The 26,098-nt window shown below is 38.6% G+C and overlaps 1 protein-coding gene across 3 annotated transcripts in view; it reads right to left on the bottom strand.

Moving 5' to 3' along the window:
* PDE4B (phosphodiesterase 4B) overlaps positions 1 to 26,098 on the bottom strand; it is a 585,950-nt gene that overhangs the window by 116,267 nt on the left and 443,585 nt on the right. For all 3 annotated transcript variants that reach the window (XM_050760551.1, XM_050760641.1, XM_050760693.1), the window contains 3 exons: positions 12,364 to 12,558; positions 2,108 to 2,144; positions 1,928 to 1,998 (listed from right to left, as the gene is read on the bottom strand). In XM_050760551.1, the coding sequence (XP_050616508.1) occupies positions 1,928 to 1,998; positions 2,108 to 2,144; positions 12,364 to 12,558 (303 nt within the window). The remainder of the gene's footprint in view (positions 1 to 1,927; positions 1,999 to 2,107; positions 2,145 to 12,363; positions 12,559 to 26,098) is intronic.

The following is a 26,098-nucleotide window of genomic DNA, read 5'->3' as shown; positions in this document are numbered from 1 at the left end:
TCGTATATGTGATGAATTTTTATGAAGCACAAACTGTATGTCAGGCATTCTGCTATTCTTGGGAATTCAAGAAAAACTAAATCCAATTCTTACTCCTAAGGGGCACACAATCTAGTGGCAGGCGGAGATCCATAAAGCAAGTGATAAGGTTTTCAGAGTACTCTGGATCCACATGAGGGCCACTCAGCCAGGTTTAGTGAGGTCAGGGAAAGCATTCAGTGAAGGTGATACTAGAGATGGGACATAAAGACAATCAGGATTTGGCCAAGCCGACACTGGCAAGTGGAAAGAGACATTTTAGGAAGAAAGAACAGTAAGTCCATAATTAGTATAGAGAAGAGAGCATGCAGAGAACAACAGACCATGATTATTGAACATAATTCCACGTGGCTAGAGACCTAGTCTGATTGCTTACACTGCATCCCCCAGCATTTCATATTAGAATGTAAGCCCTAAAAGAGGAGAGAACTTGTCTGCTCTGGACACTATTATATCACCAGTGCCTGCTACTGATGGGGGTGCTCAGTAGTTGTTTGCTAAATGCATATATCCATGAATGGATCTATGAATGGATGGTATGTGCTAAATAAATACTTGTTGGATGGACAAATAGATAAGTAAGTAAATAAATAAATAGATAGATGAATAAATACATAAATGGAGTCTTACTCCAAAAGAGGCTGGGACAAGCCTCTAGATTTCATATACGTTGCACTAAATATAAACCCAAGCAACTATCAATCAAATTAATTTGTCTTGGGTGCAAGCACAAGCATTTAAACTTTATCTTAATAACACCGGACTGCTGAAATGCCTCAAGCTGAAGGGTGACACAGTCATACAACATGTGAGAAAGATCACTCACATGGAAGTTTGATCAGAGTATACAGAGTCATCTCACAAGAAAGCCTAGTCATAAGACAGTGAAAGGAAAAGCAAACATTCAAAGCAGGGTTTACTCCCACTTTTAACAAATCTATTCTATAAAAATTTGTATGAAAGCAAAGTAAAGGACTAAAAAATAATTTCACAAAGATGAGAGATATAGGATACTCTGTAGTGAACTCTGGCTGAAAAATTAGATGTAGGTTTTGGCCCTGATGGGTCTCTAACTTATGGAGTAGGGGGCAGTTGTTAGCAAGTCACTGGATTCTTGAGAGCTTAGATTTCTCCTAAACAAAGAGAATCAATGGTCTCAAAGGCCTCCTCCAGCCCTCTCATTCCAGGATTATGGGTTCTATGACTCTCTGACCTCTGTGATACTTTTTTAAAACATGCAGAAGAGTGAATGGAATAGAACTTTTAGCTTAGGCTCATAGATTTGAAATGATTTTGGAGAGAGTATTACTGCAAGGAATATAAAGTTCAAACCCTTCATTTTATAGATATGGAGATCAAGGATCAGCAATATTAATTTAAATGCCAAGATCATATAATTAAGTGAAGGTGGAGGAGAAGATAACCCCACACTTATTCATTAAACTGCATGAATTTGTTTATAGAAAATCAAAAATTAGGCAAATTGGACTTGAACTTTTTGCTACGTTTAATTTTAAGTTTGAATATCTGAATTCATTAAGAACTTACTCCAAAAGTCTTCTAACAGAATTTATGGCCATTACTGGTCAAAGTGGTAAATGTAAAAGTCAACAAAAAATAAAATCCTCCTCTTGTTCTTTCATTTGTGAATTCCTACTGGATACTAAGTCTTATAGGTACAAAGACTAAGAAGACCCAGACTAGGTTACTTTTAATGTTGTATGAGTTCTAAAATACTATGCTGATCCATCCTATTTTCAAATTTTAATGTGTATATTAACTTAGCTTAGAGGGCAATTTTCCATGTAATAGTTGTATTTTTTAATTGCTGCTCAATACTTTGCCTTTATGTTAGGGATTCGAACTCCACAAAAAAGTCAATGCTTACTTGTTAGATGTACCATGAAGGTTTGTCAGTATAGTGAAGTTGTTTCTCACACTTCGCAAGCTGGCAAGGACCTACAAGAAAAATGTTTAAAATGGTTAAGGCCAAAAGAAGACAAATGGCCAGGTTCAAACTTAGAAACTAGCAACAGTGAAAGCAAGCCAGGGCCAGCATAATACATACCTGGGCAAAAGGAGTTACAATCAAGTCATCGCCATGTCTGGTGAAAAGAGAAAAAAAGAACCTTTAGAAATTTACTTGAATTATAACTGTGACATACAAGCTCTAATATTAAATTTTATCAGTGTTAACAACACAAATGTTACACAAGTTCTTCTACCTGGATATAAGGCAGGACTCACAATTTGGCCTGAAAGTGTATCTCAAGAGCTTGAAAGGAAAAAAATTAGTACCAGATTCATGACTCCTGAATTTACAGTGACTACACATAAAAGCATTTGCAAGTAAGCATATATCCTCAGGATATATTCCCATTAAATAACAGATCCAGAGTACTGTAATTTAAAGCGACTTGTGGATTTTGGTTGCCAGAGCCAGGAAATTCAAAGGGAGGGCTGCTCACAGGGACACACACAGTTGGAAAAAATGGTATAACAGTCTGGATAAAGGTTAACTTTGGATTTCCTGGCTTTTGTTGATTCGAACCACAGCTTTAATGCCATTTAAACACAGAATTCTGTCTGGGAATCCCATTACTTTTTGTTTTTAATATAACTTTTTTCTTAAAGTATCTAAGGAAAAGCTTTTAATAGTAGCATATGGCTGAACCCACCATAATCATACCATTGTCACTCCATTTTGTCCCAAAGAACTGATTAAGCTGTACCCAGTGTTATGTAAATCTGTATTTAGGAAGAGTCGAAAATGTGTTTTCACTGGCACGTGCTTTGAGAAATCTACTTAAACCCACATTCAGCAATCTCTCTATTGAAGGTACTAGAAGACATGCTGGTTTGAGCTATAGTCACAAAATCAGGCCCTTTGCCATTACAGTGTGAATCATCGTAGCAGCACAGAAGTCAGTAACAGTGAACCTTCCCTTAGTGTCTGGCCTACCTTCCCTGTCCTCATAATTGCCACACAAATATGGCACCTTCTTTGTTAACTACATTAGTGCAACCAATAATTATTAATTGTGTGCCATGTACCAGGCACCATGTGAGGCCTCGGGCTCCAGAGTTAACAACACATACATCCATTTGGGCCTCTCCTCTATCATAGGCTTTTAACTTGGCATCTATTTAATATGATACTTTTCTTTCCACCTTTGTCTTTAGCTAGAAACCTCTGAACTTCAATTTAATCTGGCAAGTTTCTTCTGTGCCCACTTTGTACGGTGACAATAAAAAGAATACTGACAAGGAGTAAGCATTCTCTGTGTGACTACTACTGTCTGCCAGGCCTCATGGTAAGCAGTTTACATGCATTATCTCATTTAATTATTGTAACAGGGCTGTGCGGCAGGTACTTTTAATATTGCTATTATATAAATGACATCGATCCACAGAGCAATTAACTAGCACATACCTAGTAAGTAGAAGAACTGAGACTGATTCCAAATGTAAGAATTTAGATCGTTTGGTTTCAAAAATCTGTGCTTTTAAACACTATGCTTCGTTTTTGTTGTTGTCATTATTTTGCTTTGTTTTGAGACAGGGTCTAGCTTTGTCACCTAGGCTGGAGTATAGTGGCATGATCTCAGCTCACTGCAACTTCTGCCTCCAGACTCAAGCAATCTTCCCACCTCAGACCCTGGAGTAGCTGGGACTACAGGAACACAACACCACACTAAGTTATTGTATTTATTTATTTATTTATTTTGTATTTTTCTGTAGAGACAGAGTATTGCCATGCTGCCCAGGCTGGGCTCAAGCAATCGGCCCACTTTGGCCTCCCAAGTGCCAGAGTTACAGGTGTAAGCCACTACACCTAGCCTATGCTTCCTATTTTATGACTTGCTGCATAGTTGACATATCAAATCATACAAAATATTCATGACCTCCAAAATTAAAACAAAGTAGGGGAGACAAATTATTTTAAAAACTGTAATAGACATTTTAATATAGAATGAGAATTACGAACAATGGGTATACTTCATGAAGTCCAAAGGAAACATGATAATTACAGGTTAGAGAAAGTAGGAAAGTCTTGATTGAGTGAGCAGTGTTTCAGATGAACTTTGAAGGATTTAAAAAGTCAGGGATGGTAGATGCTGCCAATGAAGAGAAATGACAGGAACAAAGGCACTGAAATGAGAAAATACTGAATACGCTTATTAAGATCTTTGATGGCTATTTGGGTGGAGAAGAGCATATTAGCTATAGACATTTGTAGAGAATAAAGATAGAAGTCCCCCCATGCTCATATTATGGACAATCCAGACAAAGATTATAGAGTCAGTACTTAACTCCATAGAAAGAAATGACCCAGGCTGGGTGCGGTGGCTCATGCCTGTAATCCTAGCACTTTGGGAGGCTGAGACAGGCAGATCACCTGAGGTTGGGAGTTCGAGACCAGTCTGACCAATGTGGAGGAACCCTGTCTCTACTAAAAAAAAAAAAAAAAAAAAAAAAAAAAATTAGCTGGGCGTGGTGGTACAGCTACTCGGGACGCTGAATCAGGAGAATCACTTGAACTCAGGAGGCAGAGGTTGCAGTGAGCCTAGATCACACCATTGCACTCCAGCCTGGGTGATAAGAGTGAAACTTTGTCTAAGAAAGAAAGAGAAAGACAGAAAAGAAAGACAGAAAGACAAAGAAGAAAGAAAGAAAGAAAGAAAGAAAGAAAGAAAGAAAGAGAGAGAGAGAGAAGAAAGAAAGAAAGAAAGAAAGAAAGAAAGAAAGAAAGAAAGAAAGAAAGAAAGAAAGAAAGAAAGAAAGAGAGAAAGCAAGAAAAGAGAGAGAGAAAGGAGCCAGTGAAGGTTTCTGGAGAGATGGAAAGTGAGATGGGCCAACAGAAAAGTGTTTTAGAAAGTAAAATGCTTGGATGTGGAGGGATAGATTGGAGAAGGGACAGACCTGGAAAGAATAGTTAGAAATTGCACCCATTCTGATGAGAAGCAATAGGTAAGGCCAAGAAAGGGACAGAATGAGACAACTGGAAGAGAGCCCAGAGGTTTCGCAGGACTCGACATTTAATTGGATAAGGGGTCATAAAGAAATATAATTTTCAATTTTAAAAATGGATATCTGAGAAAACAGTGAAGTCATGAGTAGAAATAAGGAAATGAGGAGTTTACCCTCCTGTTGGGGGAGTTTTAAGTAGTCACTGAGTTTTTAAGTTACATGTTGAACTTTAAGGTACTGATTTACATCTGGGTGGAGACATCGAGCAGGAAGACTGAGATATGGGAATTTGAGCTATAGATTAAGGGGTTCCCTACAAAAGTAGGGATAGTTAAGGCCATGGCAGGAAGTGGCCCCCTGAGGTGGGGGTACATATAAATAGGGAGCCAAAGGAAGAGCCTCGGGGTTCTTGGAGAGATGCAAAAAAGAAAGAAAGAATAATCAAGAGAGGAGCAGTTGTGATAAATGGAGTGTGGTGAACTGTATCAGAAACTGCCCCTTTCCAGTCATTTTTCCCAAGATGAACTTTGAGATGGGTAAAGATCTTGCAGTTTGTTCTGATTCTTTTCTTCCTTCCCTTCCTTCCCTTCCTTCCTTCCTTCCTTCCTTCCCTCCTTCCTTCCTTCCTTCCTTCCTTCCTTCCTTCCTTCCTTCCTTCCTTCCTTCCTTCCTTCCTTCCTTCCTTCCTTCTTTCCTTCTTTCCTTCTTTCCTTCTCTCTCTCTCTCTCTCTATTTTCTCCTTTCTATTTTTTTTAGGCTAGTTAAGTGAAGTGTTCTGATTTCTGATGTGAAGTTCACATTGTTCATAAGACATCAGGGTGAATTTGGGACAAGATAATGGATTTAGATTTAAGTGTATCTTCCATGACTCCTGGATTTCCAGAGTCTGGTATCTGATAAAAGCTAAATAATATAAGTAAATCTCATGCATAGGTGGTACCTTGAGCTGATGGATTGTTGAATGAGTTGGAGGAGTTATTAAAACTGCACAATCCAAAGACTAAAGGGAGATAAAGAAACATTAATAGGGCATAATGTCATCATGACTTTATCATTATGGAACTTCTGAAGTTTAGGAGAACAGAACATTCAGAAGCAAAAAATAGATTTTACAGATTCCCAGCATTGGTTCCCTTAAAGAATTCGAGCTGGCAAAGCTAATGCTGTATGTTAGAAAACTGCTGTTAAAGAATCTATCAATTTATAGAAAGTAACAGAAAAGAAACAAAAAACTTATCTTTGAGTGCAACCAGATTATTTATGGAACTATTATAAATTTTAAAAAATCACAATTTGATAAATCACTAGTTAAGAATCAAATAGCATAGAAAGAACAAAACATTTGATTGATTATGGAAACTAATACACTTCTTACTTTCCCAAACCCCTGGAGAAGCAATGCCTCTCAGGAGCAAGTCCGGATATTCAGAACCATTGCAAGAGCAACATCTAGTGACAAAGTCAGCACATTGCAAATTTAGAGCATAACTGGAAATGAGCACTCCAGTCTTAGTACTGAGTCATAGAATGGAGTGTATGTAGGTCTGCTCTAAACGATAAAATAATTTTCTAGAAAGCAGAAAAACTGCCTTTCACTGCCACACTCTGAATGTTATTAATTCATTCCACCTTTCTCTGTTTTATCACTACACACAGAATTTAACTTGTAATTTGCTTGATTTTAGTCTGTCATATAGAGAGATATATACTATAGTGGTTAACAGCACAGATTTTGGAGCCAAGGAGCATGGGTTTGTCTCTCAGCTGCATTATTACTAGCTAATCCTCTTCATGTCTCAACATTTTTACCTGTAAAAGAGGGTCGTATGAGAATTAAATGAATTATTACATATGTACAACTCTTGATAACAGTGCTTAGCACATAAAAGCAGCTTAGTTATTGATTTATAGTTATTAGCAATGCCAGTAGGTAGGTATCTTTGTTTTTATATGGATGGTCCTCAACTTAACGATTATTTCACTTACTCCTTTTTTTTTTTTTTTTTCTTCTGAGACAGAGTCTCACTCTATTAACTAGCCTGGAGTGCAGTGGCATGATCTTAGCTCATTGCAACCTCCGCCTCTCTGGCTCAAGTGTTCCTCCTATCTCAGCCTCCTGAGGAGCTGGGACCACAAGCACTCACCACCAATCCCAGCTAATTTTTTGTATTTTTCATAGAGATAGGGTTTCACCATGTTGTCCAGGCTGGTCTCAAACTCCTGAGATCAAGCGATCCGCCCGCCTTAGCCTCCCAAAGTGCTGGGATTACAGGTCACACACCCTGCCCAACTTACAATTTTTGACTTCACAATGGCACAAAAGCCATATGCATTCAGTAGAAACTGTACTTAGAGTACCCATACAACCATTCTGTTTTTCACTTTCAGTACAGTATTCAATCAATTACATGAGATATCCAACACTTTATTATAAAGTAGGCTTTGCTTTAGATGATTTGCTCAACTGTATGCTAAAGTAAGTGTTCTGAGCACACTTAAGGTAGGTTAGGTCAAGCTGTAATGTTTGGTAGGTTAGGTATGTTAAATGCATTTTCAACTTACAATATATTCAAATTAGGATGGAATTTTTGGGACATTGTAAGTTGAAGGGCATCCGTAATTAAAGGGTTGCATGTCTCTATTTCCAGGCAATGAGAGCTCCTTTAAGATATTCATGTCTGTCCATTGCAATCAAGAGGACTCATACTTATGTGATATTTACAGTTTGCAAAGCACTTTCATGTACATTATTTCATGTAGTAAGAGAATGCTCCTGATCCCAGGAAATGGTGCAACCACCTATCTTCTTGACCAAGCCTGAAACCTCCATCTCCCTTATCCTTCAGTCAAACACTAACTCCTGCTGATCCTGACTTGCAAATATGTTTTAACTGCTCACTAGATCATCTGTAATATAAATCCCTGTCCTCTTTTACATGAATATCAAGGCAGCCTCCCATTTGGCTCTGTAGGTTTGAGTACTAGTCTTTAAGCTTCCCTACTCTGTAAACCATTTTCTATGTTGCAATCAGAGCTATTTTTAAAAATGTTGCATTATATATTTATCTGCTTAAAGCCCTTAGTAACTCTCCACTTGCAGCATAAAGGCCAATCCCTTAATATAGGCCCTTCATGATGAGGTTCCTGCTCACTTTTCCAGTCTCGTTTTTCACCACTTCCTTATCCTCTCATATCCTCTGGATCAACCACACTGAGCTGTGGTTCTCCAAAATGCTCCCACACTAACTGGAGAATTAGTTAGCAACTGGCCTCTCCTGCACGTCCTTCTGCCTGCCTGACTCCTCTAGCTGAGCTGTAACCTCCTCAAAGTAGGCTGCTTTCCTGCCTGGCCAGACCTTTCAAACCAGTGCATAACGCTCTATGCCTGCCCTTATCGGAAGCTACTAAAACTGCCTATTGACTTACTAATGTTTTAGTACCCTTGAAGACATAGAAACTGTTTCCGTTTATTGGGGAGGTCACTTAACAGACTCTAAATGAGGCTGAAAAATAAAAAATAATGCTATTAATTTCTGTTCTGCCTACCTTTCCAGCTGTTAGGAGGATCATATTCATTCTCTCTTTCAATAAATATGTAAATTTAGGAACTTTGTGAACAAATAAGACAGTTTTTCAGCCTCATTTAGAGTCTGTTTACATACTGGATATCCATATAGTTTACCACCTAGACTCCTGGGGTTTGTCTTGTTCCCGTTTATTGGGTAAGTCATTTAACTTCTCTGTGCCCTAATGTCGTCATCATTAAAACAAGAAAGTTATAGTACCTACCACATTGGGGATATGGGGATTAAATGAATTAACATACGTAAAGTATTTTAACAGATAGCATACAGAAAATACTCAATAAATGTGTGCTTTTATTTACAGATAATTTAGAGACAATAAAAGAGATTCAACGTCTTAAAAGCCACAGTGCTAGCAAGTGTGATGGCTGTAAGTCTAACTCAAGTCTTAGAAACCACACTGCACTTTTTGCTAGTCCATCAATAAACAGGTTTTAAATTTAAGTGGGTTGTTATTTCTGCTTTTCTTCTTGGTTCTTAGGTTTCATTTCCCTTGAAAATGAGTAGGCTCTCTCTAGAGACTACTTAGTCCACACGCAAATGGTGGCTTTCAAAAGCTTCTTGCCCATGTAAGGCTTTGCAAAATGGGATGACCAAATGAAAAAAACATGGAGTGTCCTTTCCTGTGGCTTTGCAGGTGGATAATCAAAACTCCATTCTCTCCATGGTGGTTCCTGCCACAGTTTTCAGCAATAAAACTGGCCTTACTAGTTTCCAGTATTTTATGTTCCCATGAGGCAATCTGTACCTCAGTATACGAAGGCATTACGTTTGGGATGACTACAACACAGGAACTGAGAAGAAACCAACAAACTATTGCCACATCTAGGAAAGTATCTGAAATTGCCTTTTGGGACCCAATGGTGATCTTGCTTTATTGCCTTATTCTGATCTCTCCTTTGTTGCTCAAAGTTAAAGCCACTTTTAATTTTTCTTGTTCACATTTTTACTCTTAATATCTTTTCATTCACTCTCCCCTGACTATAATTTCCTGTTACTTTTCTGAAAAAATTCAGATGAGAAAATTTTAACAGCGAGTGTTTCCTTTATTACTAGGATTTAATGCAGTAGAATTATGTAAAGTTTTCCACTTTTCATAAAAAATTCACGACAGCTCTGTGCTGGATATGAGGGGCTTGTGAGCAGGGAACATCTGGCAGCCCCTACCAAATGGCCTTCACATCTAGACTCTTAGTCCATGATCACCGTTCTTCTTCCTGGATCTATGGACAGAAAGCAAAAGAAGGAGTGAGAGGCTTGGGGGTTGCTGTTCCTCTGTTTCAATTCATCGTAAAGAATTAATAATCATGTGAAATAGTTTTAAGAGCATTACTTTAGTTCAGATTCAGATGTCTGTGTGAAACTGGATTTGCTAACATAAAACTAAATTACTAGAAGCTTGATATTATTCAAACTCTACTTTTCAGTGTGTAGTGAAATATAATTCAAAACCTGACAAATATATAGAAGATTTTTTCTGTGATACTGAAATATTTGAAAAACAAAATCTTGTGCTATTTTCATTCACATAAAGATTTGAATACATCTTGTTATCAGTATTTTTGATAGGGCGGTATTACGTTGCCAACCTTGTTTTCTTGGGAAAGGCTGTTTTTTATTATGAAATTTTGCTCGTCCTACTTTTTATCTAAGTCCTTATCTTTAAAAAGAGAGAATGATATTCGATAATTTACATATATAATTTTTACTTGCCTAAATTTAAAGTTGGAAAAATTAGGTTCTAAAGTTACACCGGGGGAAATTTTACTGGCCAGTAAAACTGAAAGGACAGTAAACTACCAGTAACAGGGATGCTGGACGCAGAATCATTTAGAACTACACCTCTGTTTCAACTGCCGTTGACTGAGTTGGATTGTGATCTTTAAGGTCTCTTCAAGTTTAACATTTCTACCACCTTTTGATTCCAAATAATAAAACACAAGAGTTAATCCGGAATTGCGGTAGAGTTTTCTGGGGAGACTCTGAACGACCTTGAGACTCTTCCTGCCGCTTGGCTTGTGTCTGGAGAACTCTTAACCAGGGAATTAGTTTCGGGGGGATGACAAGATTTCAAAGCTAATCTTTCACCTGTAAAATACTATGTGAATTAAGTTCTAATTACTTTGAGCTCACCACATAACCTATGCTCTCCCACGATGAAGCCTAGAAAGGTGTTTATCTTGGTGAAAGAAAGAATTCCCAATACCTTTGCATTCAAAGACCCCCATTCAAACTTTTGTCAGAAATGCCTTGGGTTCTACAAGATCTATAGCAAAGTGGCTGGCTACCTACCTCTCCTCCAGCCTCGGACACCTCTACTCTGCAGTCATTTGTTTTCTACCTAGTGGCAGAGATGCGACTTTGCAATTTGAAGAACATGGATGGAAAGATTCCAAAAGTTTTTAATATGGTCAGTCTTAGCCACATCATGGGACACAGCATGATACACAGTCATGGGATAGGGGCAAGTTTCTCAATCTCTCAGAGTCCCAGTTTCATGATCTATGGAGTGGGGATAATAATGGCACCTACCTGACAGATTAACAGAGATAACATAAGAACACGAGCTCGGCTCCATGGGAAGTGCTCATTAAATATTATTTCCTTCCACTCTGTTATGTGTGTATGTGTGTGTTTCTCTGGTCTTTCTTATTTAGCTGTAACCTCCCTGAGAGCATGTGCACTTTCTGAGAATGAGATATGCCTTTAACCCATCTGTGATTTTTATACTGTTTTGTTTGTCTTCTATCACCAGAGATTGGCACAATGTGTGGCACAAAGGAGAGAATCAGTAAATATTTGCCAAATGACTGAAAAATGAATTTGGGCCCACATGATGATTGAGATATTTTAGGGCAGGGGTGCTTCTATTAAAAATGTGCTGGCAGAAATGCCTCGAGGAATTTTTTTTTTGCTGGTAGCTTCAAAATACCCCCTTTCACCAGACGGTGAAACTTTTTGACTTCCTTTCCAATAGCAGAAGAGAATACAGTGGAATTTTCCAAACTGGAGACTTTAGGGAGCTACTGATACTTTTATGACATATAATATAAAAACAATTGTATCTGTGCCCAGAAACCTTTTAAGGCATGAATTCCAGAATCCAGTTTTATTTGGTTTTGGAAATTTAATAAGTGGGTGACACAACCTAGACCTTGTTCTTTAAATAAAAATTAGAGATTTACAATTAATAGCGGCAAAACAAAAATATCAGCTGTGCTTTATAGGGCGGTGGAGTGTGTTGTGTCTCACCAAGGAGCCAGGCAACAAGTGGGCATTGTGTTAAGGTTTCAGAGAAGGGACACAGGCATGTGGCTGAATGACAGCTTATTAAAGTCACCAAGCAAAGGCCACTGAGACAGCATGCATGTAACCAATCACCATTTTTCCTCTTTGCTGGAGCCTCATGGAAACGGCACATGCAGCTGAAATTTCAAGTGTGATGCATAAAAAGTGTTAAGGTTCTCATGCTGTAAATGACTCAGCAGTTCAGGAAATGAAGCAAAATAATTTTTTTAAGGTATCAGTAACAGATGTAAAGTAAACACTGTGTCTAGATTTTCCAACACCCTTGGAGACCCCAGCTACATATTCTGCATGTTATAGAGCATTAATGTCCTTAAAATGGTCATCATGTCACCCCTGCTTATATTCATTTTCTTCCTTCATCCTTCCCATGGATTAAAGGGGAACTGTTGTTGCTGCCACTGTGACCTGGGTAGAGATGAGGTAAGTGTGAGACTGGAAGCCAGACAGAGCTTGTACTTACTGCTCGCTTGGAAGCGAAGAGTTTCTCGACATCGCCTTTGGTGACAAGTCATAGTCGCTGTCTGATCTGTAGAGAAATGACTCTCTGCGCTGGCTGTGCCCAGGAAAGGTGGTGTGAAGTACCAGCCCAGAGGAAGAGCTGGCCTGGGGATCCAGTGGACTCCGACCTGGGGAAGGGCCATTTTCCACATCAAAGCTTAAAGAGAAAGCAGGAAACTCTGGTCACATGGTAACCATGGAGGAGGACGCATAGTATACACTGAGAACCAATGTGTGGCAGGTACTATATGCTAAGCATTTTACATAAAACTGTATGTACTATGGAAAGTTTTAATCCTCAGGACAGCTTAGAGTTGCAGTCATTATTATTTTCATGTTATGTATAGGAAACTGAGTCCCACTGAGGTTCAGTTATTTACCCATGCCCACCATTAGCAAATAATGGAGCCAGAATTTGAACCCAGGAGCAAACTCCATGGTCTTTCAGTGACATGAGCAACTTTGACAAATTCAGCATTGGTGCCAGGCATACAACAACTTGGTGATAATAAGCAACTCTAGTGGGACATTCAGCACAGCTCTAGGTGTCAGACACTGAACTATCACATGCGTAAGTCTCCCTATCTGGAAGACTTCTTCCTGTCATGAACAAATATCACAGTCTCATTAAATATACAATACACATATTTCTAAATGTTTCAGGAACAAAGTGTTATCCTGACAACCTCCACTGGGTGACTAGATGGGAGGCTCAACCTGAGATGTAATATTCATCTGCAAATTTAACCACAGAAAATGACTTAATTAATCTGCTAACACCAAAGTACTCTCCAAGGCTGCAGAGCTTTGTCTCTGGGAGAGGATGCATTCACTGGCTCCCACAGAGGAGTGTCATGAGGTTTCCTATCAGTCTTCATCACTCTAGAAAGGTGCCCTCAAGCCCACAATTATTGGAACAGGCTCTGATCAACGAACACAGAGATGGGAGCAGTAGAGATTTTGTCTCTTGTTTTCTGTATCCCCACGGCTGGTATTTCCCTGGGCACTGTGCCCTTTTCACATTCTCCTTTATCATCACATATGCATTTTTTCCTGCACACACAACCTCTCTTAGCCTTAAATTGACAATAACCCTCTTCCCTAGTATTTCTCCAGAACTCTCACTGCTCCCCAGCTAAAGCTTTGCAGAGAGATGTTGAACAAAAGATATGGGGCTGAGGATGCTCCCTTTTTCAAATTCAAATTAGTGATTTTCCTGTATACTAATTCAGCTGCCATGATTTATGTCTACATTCTTGGTGCTTTCCTTTCACTAGTTCTTACAACCAGCTCTCTTTGGGTGAATTTTGCTTATATTTCTTCACTTTACAAAGCGCCTCCTCCTAACAACCCGGTGAAGTATATAAGATGATCCCACTCTACATTTGAGGTAAATGAGGCTTAGCAAGATGTAAATACCTTGCTCAGAGTCATAGGCTAGTAACTTGTAGAGCAGAATTGGAAGACTCATGTCTTGCGACTAATTTCTTTACAACCTCAGACTTTCCTAATGACAGAACTCCAGGATGGCCCAATGGATAACTGAGTGAAATTCCTCTTTAGTCTCTGAATTCAACCAAAGGTAATTTGGTACATAAAGAGTCAGTTAGACTATAAGCAACCTTGGCTGCTCTCTTGAATGAAAACGGGGAGGCAGCAAATTGAAGCTGTAGGTTTCCTTGAAACATGAGGAGAAGAAATGGCAGAAGGCAGGGTTATAATGCTTCCCTGGAGATCACTCAGAGAAGCTGCTTTTAGACAACCCACAAACTCCAGGTGTCTGATAAGAAGCAGAAAGTGATAATGTCTGGGTAAAAGGCCAAGGAAAAGCTACAACGATCCAATGTGTTTGGTCTTTCAAGGTATTGTAGATGAATTTTCTCAGTAGGCTAATGGTCTGGGATGGGGCTGCCTTTCAAAGACTGCAGGTAGACAGGCAGGTGGGCAATCACTCATACTACCAGCCTGCTTGCCAGCCTGCCGGGAGGCAGAGCTATGTTGTTAACCACATACATTGCAACAAGCGAAAATATAATAAAGTGACTTGCAAACTTCCCTCAGGTGAGATCTGTCGTAGCTGTTGAGCAAAATAAAAAGCCCCTTTGTGGATAATCGCTTTTTTTGTGTGCCACCCAAATCCCACAGAACCAGTAGGTCATGGGCTCTGAACCCTTTTTAAAGGCAAAGTAGGTAGGTTCTTAAAAACTGAAGGAGGAAATACACAAAGCTTAACGGTGGGCATGAGTTTAGAAATGTCATGTATTTATGTTGTTATTCATTGGCATGCATCTGTGCAACCTTTCTGGATATTAAAACCCTAACATACTTTTTAAACTGTTAGCATCCATCCACTGCCCCAGGTCCTCCAGGATCAGCTGGACTTCCTAGTGATCCAGTAACTAAAGGATTGGTGTCTGGAAGCACTGTGCCTGTGTCCATTAATTCGTCAGTGCTCATGCAGTGCCAGTCATTAAATATTATGAATGCCACTGCTGTGTGTATCTGTGCTAAAATCTTAGAGGAGGTGCCAAGTGGGTATGCCCACCAAGCTCTCAGAACTCTTTCCATTGAGGGTTTCCACCAAGGCTCATCCTGCCTTCTATTTTGCTAAAGGCATTCCTAGTGGGCAGAGGGTAAGTCCACAAAGCATTACCCTTAAAATGAGCATCACAGGCATTCTGTCCCTAGTATTAGCATCCAAGAAGTTTACTTCTGCCAGGAAAACTGGGGTTAGAACCTGACTCCAACGCTGTCTCCAAGATGACCCTCTTTGCTTTTGTTTTCTTTCCTTCTTACCCTACTTAAACTCATAGGAGAGCTTGCTGGAATTTAAACGAAGCCAGTGAAGAAGTCTCTGATGCAAAGAAGCAGTCTTAGGGAGACAAATGGCCTTTCATATTCCCTGGGGCACTGCTTCAAAGCAACCAACACAGATGTACAACTTTGGAACAAACATGAATCACCAACCAGACACCAGCCCCAGTCACAGCAAAATTAGCGGGCAGACATCACAATACGTCCCACAGATCCAGGGAATGAGGAGGGGTGTGGGCAAAGGGAAGGCTGAGGACAGGCTTTATAAGCAAAATGAATATACCACACCAACTGAAATACAATTAGGAAGAAAATGGAATCTACAGTAGCAGAAACAAACACATAAATAGGGCCATTATTTGTTTAGGGTAATTTTTGCCTCTGCCTTCATCAGGACACACATTTCATCTTTAGGCTATTTATATTTTAAAAAATCATTATAAAAGAAATATAAGAATATTATATAAAATTTAGACAATAGAGAAAAGAACAGCATCATTACTAGCAGTTTATTTTTTTCTCTTCTGAATATTTTTTTTTTCCTGCAGGTTTGGATCTTGATTTTTTTCACAAGTATTTGTTATGTGCTACAGTTTTCAGAATTAGCATTTTCCATGAGCTGCTTCATTCAGTTGCTGTATCACAGTTTTCTCAAGCATTTTCTCTACTCTTGCTCCTCATATTTGCAATTCTGAATAACGTTGCAGTTGATACCTTTGAGCTTGTAGCTATTTCAACATTTAAATTAGGTCACACAGAAGTTTCAGATAGATTAAGAGAGGAAGTTACTCACAAGTTTCTGAATATTTGATTGTGACTTATAACTGCCTGGAAGGGGTTGCCCTTATCCAACCTATGGACACAGCATTGAAAGTGGTCTTTTCCCTGGGTCCAAAGAGCCTGCCAAGCCCTGCTCTCTGATCTTCAGGATTCTTTATGCTGCCTGCTCACTTGGATCTGCCTGCTTCTCCTTGCCTCTGCCAATATCCCTGGACTGAATCAATTGCTTATCTGAGACCTAATGTTTTAACAGCCTTCTCTTACTTTGTATCTAGTGTTCTCAGCTCCTCCAGGCAGTGATGGTGCGTGATAGGCTGTATGAGAAGCGGTGCTTCTTTGAGCTAGTATCTTCAAAATTCAGTTCATGCCATCTCCCTGAGTACGCTCTCTCTGACACTGCAGTCCAGTTTGATTTTAACATACGCTCCTCCTGTGTGCTCTCCCAGATTCCTTTACCATAGTACTTTATCACAGTACTTGCAATTCTATTTTAATTCTCTTTATTTACTGCTCCCCAATACATGGTTATCTCCAAGCCAGGAGGGACTCAGTATTACTGAGTATTACTCATTCTTGTATCCCAGGCATCTGGGTCAGAGCCTTGTAAACAGTAGGTCTTCAAAAAATGTGGACAGAACCAACTAAAATATACTGTAACTGTGAAATGTTTCTCCAATCCCTCCCCTCTTTCTGCTTCCCTATACCCACCTGAGACCCCACTGCCATGTGTTTCTACTGTTTCCTTTAAATGAATCTACAGAGATGTGACATTAATTTATTTGTTCGACCTTGTGAGACAGTGATCTAAATACAATAAGATGGTTTTTTTTTTTTTTTTTTTTAAAGTACTGCTGTATTCTCCCTGAGCAAAACAAATCTGCATAGTAATATCACTGGCTTAGCTGTCTGAGATGTCCGCATCTTTACATAAACTCCCAGGAGGAGAAAAGCCTTCTTATACCAGCTTCTGTCTGCCATCTTCTCATCTCTTCGTTTTTCAATATAAGCAGGAACGTTCTTTGCCCCACAGTTATTCTGGTGGTTTCCATTCCTGGGGAATCCTTGCAAAGCCAGCCCGGAGCTGGTGACATGTGTGCCAGCAGATGGCAGCAGACTGCCACACTGTCCTTAGGCTGCAGGCCCCAGCCTCCAAGCCCAGCAGGTGGGGCTGCTGGCAGTGTTGGAGGGAGAAATATGACTGAAGCCTTATTCATAAGCCTGGGAGGAAAAATCAGGGATAAGGAAAAGAGCCACAAGGTGTACCATGAAACCTTTGATTAACCTAAGAGAAGCTCTACTTCCAAGAATTCAAGTTAAACCAGTTGGTCGCAGAAATGCCTGCAATTGTCCCCAGGGTGGTTGTTTCCTGATCCCTAATTACTTGCACAAATTCCAATTTCTGTAACAAAGACTCGTGAAGCAACATCCTAGGAATAATTAATTTCTGAACCAAAGGAGATTTTTCTTCTGCAACTTAGTCATTCTCTAGGTGAGCCTCTTTGGCTTATTCTAACAAATAACCCGCTAGAAAGACTGCAAACTCCACAAAAGAGATTGAAATCCACAGGTCCGCAGAATGGTTCACTGCCTTTTTGGAGAGAGCTCTTGCTGTCTCAGTTTTGCATTTCTTTCTTAGAAGTTACTCACTGAGTCTCTTCTGTATCATTGAATTACCACAACTCTGGCAGGCTAATTCTTTTTGCCCCGTTTCAAAGAAGAGAAAATGGAGGCTCCAAAATGTGAAACTTCATTCAAAAAATTCTAAAGTGTGACCTCTTTTCATTACACCTTACAATCTGTGCCCTGAAACCTCAGATGTCTCCTCAGACTCCTTGATTCCAGAACCGGCCATGCTAGACTGTACTCCTCTGTTTACTTCTCTCTCTCATTCCACCAGACAGTGACCTCCTTGAAGCAGGAATGAAGCCTGCATTCGGTTTTGTATTCCCAGGGCCTAGAGCTGAGTATCACACCAAAAGGCATACAACAAATATTTGTTAAATGAATGCAAAAATCTCATAGTTTTTTCTCACATCTGACAAAAAGCCAGCTCCATTTGGATTAAAACCTCTGGCAGGTGATGACCTCAGTGGAGCTCTTAAAGGGAGTCACTGGGTTCTTCTTTCCCCACTCTCCCTGCAGTATCCCAGGAACTCCATCCTAGCAGTTTTTGCTTATGGAAAATGTTGTTTCTATAATAAAGTGCATGTTTCTGTATAGAGTGTGTATGTTGTGGGGGGAGGCATAGTCATGAAAAAATGCTGGGTTTCTTTAAATTTCTGTTGGAAAATATTCTCCTCAGTTGTACTCAAAAACTAACTGTAATCCCAGCTACTCGGGAGGCTGAGGCAGGAGAATCACTTGAATCCAGAAGGCAGAGATTTCAGTGAGACAAGATATGCCACTGCACTTCCAACTGAGCGACACAGTGAGATTCCATTTCACGAAAAGAAAAGAAAGAAAAAGAAAAAGACACTAATGTCTTCAAACGCTTGTTTATCATTTTAATAAAAACAAATAACTATTTATCCATTTACTTAAGTGATTATATTGGCCGTCACTTCAAATGTACTATCTGATCCCTGTAGACAGAGGAGTTTAACAGGCACATGTGTTTTTACCCACAATGACAATGACCCATCTTTCTATAATTAGTCACTGCAGGCTGCAGCCAGTCCTAATTTCTAACGAAGGACTAAGCTGTGAAAAACACAGCCAGCCTGATATAGAGCCCATGTCCTAGCAGAAGGCAGGCAGAACTCCTCTGGCCACAGCTATAGCAGAATATTACAGTTATGCCGTAAGAATTCTATGAATTCCCTTCCACAGACTACGAAGAAGAACTTTGATGTTCAGCTCATCTGAAGTCTAGAAGCAGCTTCCATTGCTTTTTCTTCTTCCAGGGCCTTTGAAAATTACATTCATGGCAGTAATCCAAAACTGCTTTCCCCACAGAAAGGCTTAACCAGAGGTAGCGCAGGAATGCTGAAGAGCTCTGAGATTCTAGGGATCTGGCTTCTACTTCCAGCTCTGTGGGGGAATTAACTGAAATGAAACAGGGGATCCCTGTATCCTGCCCCCTACACCTCATCTTTTCCCACTGAAATGAAGTTGTGAGGTACCCCCCTAAGATTAGACAACTTGCAGACATTTTGGAGATAGAAAAAAGGTTGGTTCTCAAGTGTGGTTTTATGTTAATAGTGATGAGCATTCATTTACTCAACAAATATTTAGCAAGCACCCACTATGAAACAAGGCACTGTTCTCCACCTGAGAATACAGCAGTGTATGAAACAAGGTCCCTGAGGGAAAGACGGACAACAAATAGGAAAGCAAGATAGTTTCCGATAGTGAGAAATACTATGAAGAAAAGCAAACATACAGTAGTGTGATAGAGACCAAGGGAATAATGTTTCTTTAGTTTGGGTAGGCAGCAGGTCCACTCTATCCAGTCATGTAGGCTGTCAATTGCACTTCACCAGGAAATACCGTCCATCTTTCTCAGGCAGTGTTGAGATCAGACACAGGTAGTGGTAAAATTTGTCCTTAAGTTCCTTCCTATCCTCATTTCTATACTTTAACTAAAGAATTGAGTCAGATGATACTTAGGTTTGAATCTTTTTCTTATTTTTAACCCCAGTGCTAAGGGCCATGCCTATCATGTCTGATGAATAAACCAATGAATGAATGAATGGTTTAGGGCCAAGGAATTTTTATAAACTCCCCTTGATACCCACCACAGACAGCACAGACGAACTTCAACAAGACTGACTGTGGGTGATATGGCGATACTCAGTCATCTCTTGCCCTGTACCCTAATCAACTCCTAAAAGTTAGCTCCATAAAGAAGAACTGGGAATGTGCTACCAAATACCACCTGCAGGGAGGAGCTAGAATGCCTTCCAGAGAGCTCCAAGCCCAAAGGAGAGGCCCCGTGCCCACACACAGCACCAATCATTCACATCTTCTGGTATTGATGTGGTGAGAGGTGGAAATGCCACAAGTACCCCTCAGTTCCTTTGTTAGAAAGCTTTAATTTTGACGATAAATATATTTTGTAAATTATTTTACTTATTGATTGAGATCCTTTTCTGGGTTGTAAACATTTCACTATAAAGAAATGGGTGAACAATGAAAAAAGAATATCAACACTTAGTTTTTCTACTGAAATTGTTAAGATAAGTATCATTTTTTAAAAGTTTTGTTTCAAATGCTTAGGAGTATATTTTAGTGTGATTCTTTGGTAATTTCACATTGTGTTGTTCCTATGTCATACTACTTAATGCGCAAGCAGAACATGACCATATGTAAATATTCCCTCTTCATAAATATAGAAGCATTATTTCTAGCAAGTTTACAAAATGCTCTGTCCATCTATTTCCAGGTAAAAAATGTTTTTCAGAAATAATAGGAATTATAAATTATGTCTTTTTTTAGTGTTCTAATTATGGCTGAAATTTCATAGACTCACTTTCAAACTCTTATCTACTAAAACCCCTAAAGGATGTTACAACTTTTAATAATAATTACCACTTTTTATAAAACAGTAATTCCAAGGAAAGGAAAAGTTCTCTAAAAGAGATTAATTTTGTGTGGGAATTTTTTTTGTATGTAGACATTATAAAGGGCCAGGGAGGGAGGATTGCTTTGCATTGATTCTGCCCCAGTGTGCACTTTGAGTATGCAAAATATTCTACTCGCTCAATATTTTCCAGGCTACATTCTCCATTTTTTAAAAGTTATCATAAGAGATTGTTAAATGCTCTATTAATAAAATATAAACACTTTAATTCATAAGTTAAGTATTTCTGCCAACAAGACAATCTAGTAATTAAATAAGATTTTTATTAAGAAATACGATGTCAGTTTCCAGTAGCTCAAGATCAATTAGGGAGATGAGATTGATCTGGGAAAACTACTTCTTACTAAAGTAGTGATGGCTTCAAGAAATTGCTGCTTTCTTTTGTAAGTTCTCACTTACTATTTGAAAATCAGTTCTAGATATCTGTTTGAAATCTGTATCTAAAATATTGCAGATAAATGGTCATTTAGCTTCTGTTTGTATATTCCAGTGATGGGGCCATAGGAACCACATGACATAATGAATTAAAATTTTGGATTGATTTAATTCTTCAAGACTTGGCTAGAAAACTTTAGTTTAATCTTTACCCACCCTTCCCCCTACCTCTAGTTTTCATTCCCTGCTCCCAACCACCTACTCACTCATTCTCCCTCATCGAAGTAAATGGAGCCACCATCTACTCAGTTGTACAAACCAGAATCATCCATGATTTTACTTCCTTTCCCAACCTCCTTTCTCCTTTTCAGTTGACCAACAGGTCCTATCCACTCTATATTGAAACTATACAGTTTTCTGTAACTCTGTTTCCACCATGGTTTCAGGGCATTAAAATCTCTCATCTGAACTGGAATGGCCACCCCATGGATCTCTCCACTTCCACTGCCCCCGACCCTGTCCTTCAAAACTTCTCACATAACAAGAGCAATCTTTTAATACAATAATACAATCATGTCACTTCATGTAGGACAAAATCCAAACTTCTTGTCATGGATCACAAATTTTCACATAATCTAGCCCTTGCCACAACCCCCCGTCCTCATCCAATACCACACTGTCCCCTGCTCAGTGTGATTCAGCCTCAGAGACTTCCTTTCTGTTCCAGAACATGCCAAATCCTTTCTCAGTTCAGCAATTTTGCACGTGTGTGTTTTCCTTCCTGGTATATCTGCTTTGCTTTGAACAGTCCCTGGCTGGTAGAAAGTGCTACATAAATATTTGTCGAGTGAATAAATGAATAAATGTTGGTCTTTCTGTTTGTTTTCTCCTCTACTCTACTCTCTGGATGGCTGCCTTCTTCTCATTCTTTAAGCTTTAGTTTAAGTCATCTACTAAAAAATGTCTTCCTTAACCCATTATTTAAGTAAGTTCCCTTCATAGCACCTATTAAAGCTTTTTGCTATATTTATTTGTCTTTTTTTCCCTTTTATTGCCTTCCTCTCTCATACAACTCTAAGCCCCATGAGGGCCATCTGTTGCACTTAACGGTATATTAACTAGTGCCTGGCACTTTCCTGGGACATACTGCGGGTTATGAACAAATGTCTGTTCAATAGATTAATGAATGAATAATTGACTGTGTGAGCACATTAAACACCAACAATAACCTCCGTGGTTCACAGTAGACCCAACTTTTGTTTTCACAAAGTATTTCTTTACTCAGAGAAGGGCTATTTATTTATTGCCATTGGGTCAGCTCCCACATCAAGTCTAAGGAAACTCAGATTTAAAATATAAGTTAATGTAAAAACTTGTGCTAGGTTTGAAGCATTTTTGTCTTTATTACTCTGTGTTTATTTCAGAAAATGAGACTGGTTTTCAGATCAAATTTCACAAGTCTTTGACCTTTCAAGGAGAGCTCCAGAGAGGTGTTGAGGTGCACGTCAAGGGTACATTTTCAGTTCCAGGTTTGTGAAATAGCATTACTTAATATTTCAAGAACTTCGTATTTTTAAAAACAATTTATATTCTCTTGAGAATGAATAGGCCATATATTTTCTTTTTGGTGGAGGTAGAAAGGTGGAAGGAATGGCAGTATGGTTTGCTGTAAATTCAAATAATAATCATAAAATTGGAAATCAATGCTTCAGCCTCCGGTCTACATAGCACTTAATAGTGTTTATGTCAGTTAACATCTGGCCTCCAAATAAAATTATCAGTCTTGAACACTGCACCTGCAGACAACCTGGCATTTGGATTTTAAATATGTTCTTTTGGGAAGGGAGGAGGGGTGAGAGAAGGGGAAGCAGAGAAAGTAGAAATGGAAAAATGATATTTCAGTATCTTTTCACTTGTACTTAGGCAGTAAAGCATAGAAAAGCTATATATTTTTTTCTCACAGGTATTGAGTAGGCACAATGTGCCAGGCCATGTGCTGTACATTTGATATACGTTACCTCATTTCATTGTTCTAATCACCTTGTGAGGAAGGAAGGAACTTGATGTTATAGATGTGAAGATTCAAATTTAAAGGGCTTAAATAACTTGCTGATAACCACTTAGCTATTAAATGGTACATCGTGGATTTAAAAACAGTTTGGTTGGATCCATTAATGAATCAATCAACTCACACGTGTAAACATCTGTTCTGTCTTTCTTCTTGCTACTATGGATACATTTCTGTGATTTTATCAGAAGCCAACTCCTCTGTTCTGAATCCTGCCCTCCCTCATCTACTCATGGTCTACCCTTCTGCATACACTTACTCTCTCCCGCATCATCATTTTCCATTTTGCACGAGCAAACAAGCTGTAAAGTTTTGTATCAAAAACAAACAAACCCTCAAACAAAAAGTAACTAGTAAAAAGACTTTCATCAAACATATGAAAGTTGAAAGAATTCATCATCTACAGCAAGCCTGAAGTACAAGAAATGTTAAAGGAAATCCTTCAAGCAGAAAGAAAATGATACCAGATGGAAATCTGGTTCTATACAAAAGAATAAACATTTTTTTCTTACTATTAAAATCTCTTTAAAAGATAAGTGATTGAAAAGCACACATAATAACAATGTACTGTGAAGTTCATAACATATGTAGAAGTAAACTATATGACAAGAGCACAAAGGCAAAGAAGGAGGAAATAGAAGTGTATTCTGAAGATTCTTATATAAAGTGGTAGAATATTGCTTAACGGTACACTTTGATAAACTAAACATTTATACTCTAAATCCTAAAGTAACTATTAACATTTAAAAATGAAGATATGCCGGGCGCGGTGGCTCAAGCCTGTAATAGCACTTTGGGAGGCCGAGGCGGGCGGATCACAAGGTCAGGAGATCGAGACCACAGTAAACCCCGTCTTAAAAAATACAAAAAAAAAAAAAAAATTAGCCGGGCGCGGTGGCGGGCGCCTGTAGTCCCAGCTACTCAGGAGGCTGAGGCAGGAGAATAACCCGGGAGGCGGAGCTTGCAGTGAGCCGAGATCGCGCCACTGCACTCCAGCCTGGGCAACAGCGTGAGACTCCGTCTCAAAAAAAAAAAAAAAAAAAAAAAAAAAAAAAAAAAAAAAAAAAAAAAAAAAAAAAATGAAGATATATGTGTATATATATATATATATGCTAACAAAGAAAATGGAAGCATAAAACAACTATCCAAAAGAGAGAAGAAAAAGAGGAAAAAGCATATAATGAACTGCTAAATTTAGCCTGAAAATTCCTCTGTACTTTTAACGATATAAACTAACTGAAAGCTTAACTTAGGCTTATACTTTTGTAACAAATAGCTGAGCTCAGCCAACCACAGCAGCCAAGCTTCAATCATGGATGGCCAAGTAATCATACTAATCAAGCTGTTTCTGTACATTACTATTGTTTTCTATTAATAAATGCCACTGCCCCACACTGGAGTGCTGCTCTCTGAGCCTGTTCTGATCCGAAGGCTGCCCGATTCTGAAAAAATCCTGTGCTCAGTTAAACTCTGTTAAATTTAACTTGTCTAAACTTTTTTTTTTCCAACAGAGCAGATAAGACAATAGAAAACAAATAGCAACATGGTAGATTTAAGCCTGACCATGGCAGTATCACCTTTAAATGTAAATGGTCTAAACATCACATTTCAAAAGGAAGACATTTTCTAGATGGATTAAAAAAGCATGACCTGACTACATGTGGCTTATAATAGACCACTTTAAATATAAAGACACAAATATGTTAAAAGGAAAAGAATTGAAAAAAGATAAACTATGATAACACTAATCAGCAGAAATCTAGAATGTCTATATTAATAAAAGAATAAGTAGATTCCAGAGCTAAGAATATTACCAGGAGTAAAAAGGATGATTTCATAATGATAAGTCAGTTCTTAAAAAGAATATAACAATTCTAAATATTTTTGTACCCAATAATAGAGTTTCAACCTACATGAGGCAAAAGTTGATAAAACTGAAGAAAGAAATAGAAGACTACACAATTAGAGCCTCAATAATTGATGGAATGAATAGACAGAAACCCAGTAAGGATATAGAAGACTTTAACATCACCATCAATTTAGCTAATTGACAATGATAGAACACTACACCTAACAATAGATGAATGGAAATTATTTTCAAGTGTGCATGAAATATCACTAACATAGCTGACATTCTATCTATAAAACAAGTCTCAAAACATTTAAAAAATTTGAAGTCATACTAAGTTTGTCCTCTGATCAGAGCGGAATTAAACTAGAAATAAAAACCAGAAAGATCTCTGGTAAAGCCCCAGGTATTTGGAAACGAAATACAATCTAAATAACTCATGAGCCAAAGATACAATGAAAATAGAAATTAAAACAATTTTGAACTGAAGGACAATGAAAACATTATATGTTAAAATTTGTAGGATGCAGCTAAAGCAGTATTTTCAGGGAGATCTACAGCACTAAAATACCTTTATTAAAAAATAGAAGAAAATGACTTTAGTTTCTAGCTTAAGAAAGAGAAAATCACAAAGGAAGCAGAAGGGAAAAAATAAAGATAGAATGGAAATAAAGGAGAGAGGGAGAGAGAGATCAGTGAGGCCAAGACAGGTTTTGAGTAATCAATAAAATTGACAAACCTCTAGTGAGACTTACCAGAAAAAAAAAAAAAAAAAAAAAAAAAGAAGAGAAACAGGTTACCGAAAGAATGAGAAAGGAGATATCAGGATAGACTCTAAAGATACTGTAAAGATAATAAAGAATCATAAAAAAATTTATGTCAGGCTGGTGTGGTGGCTCATGCCTGTAATCCCAGCACTTTGGAAGGCCGAGACGGGCGGATCACCTGAGGTCAGGACCAGCCTGGACAACATAGTGAAACCCTATCTCTACTAAAAATGCAAAAATTAGCAAGGTATGATGGCAAGCACCTATAATCCCAGCTACTTGGGAGGCTGAGGCAGGAGAATCACTTGAACCTGGGAGGCAGAGGTTGCAGTGAGCCAAGATCCTGCCATTGCACTCAGGCCTGGGCGACAGAGCAAGACTCCATCTCAAAAATAAAATAAAATAATAATGATAATAATAATTATTATACCAATACACTTGACAACTTCAAAGAAATGGATG

This window comes from Macaca thibetana, chromosome 1 (assembly GCF_024542745.1).
Source record: "Macaca thibetana thibetana isolate TM-01 chromosome 1, ASM2454274v1, whole genome shotgun sequence".
Classification (NCBI taxonomy): domain Eukaryota; kingdom Metazoa; phylum Chordata; class Mammalia; order Primates; family Cercopithecidae; genus Macaca; species Macaca thibetana.
The sequence above is the reverse complement of the archived record's forward strand: the minus strand, read 5'-3'. Positions and strand labels throughout refer to the sequence as shown.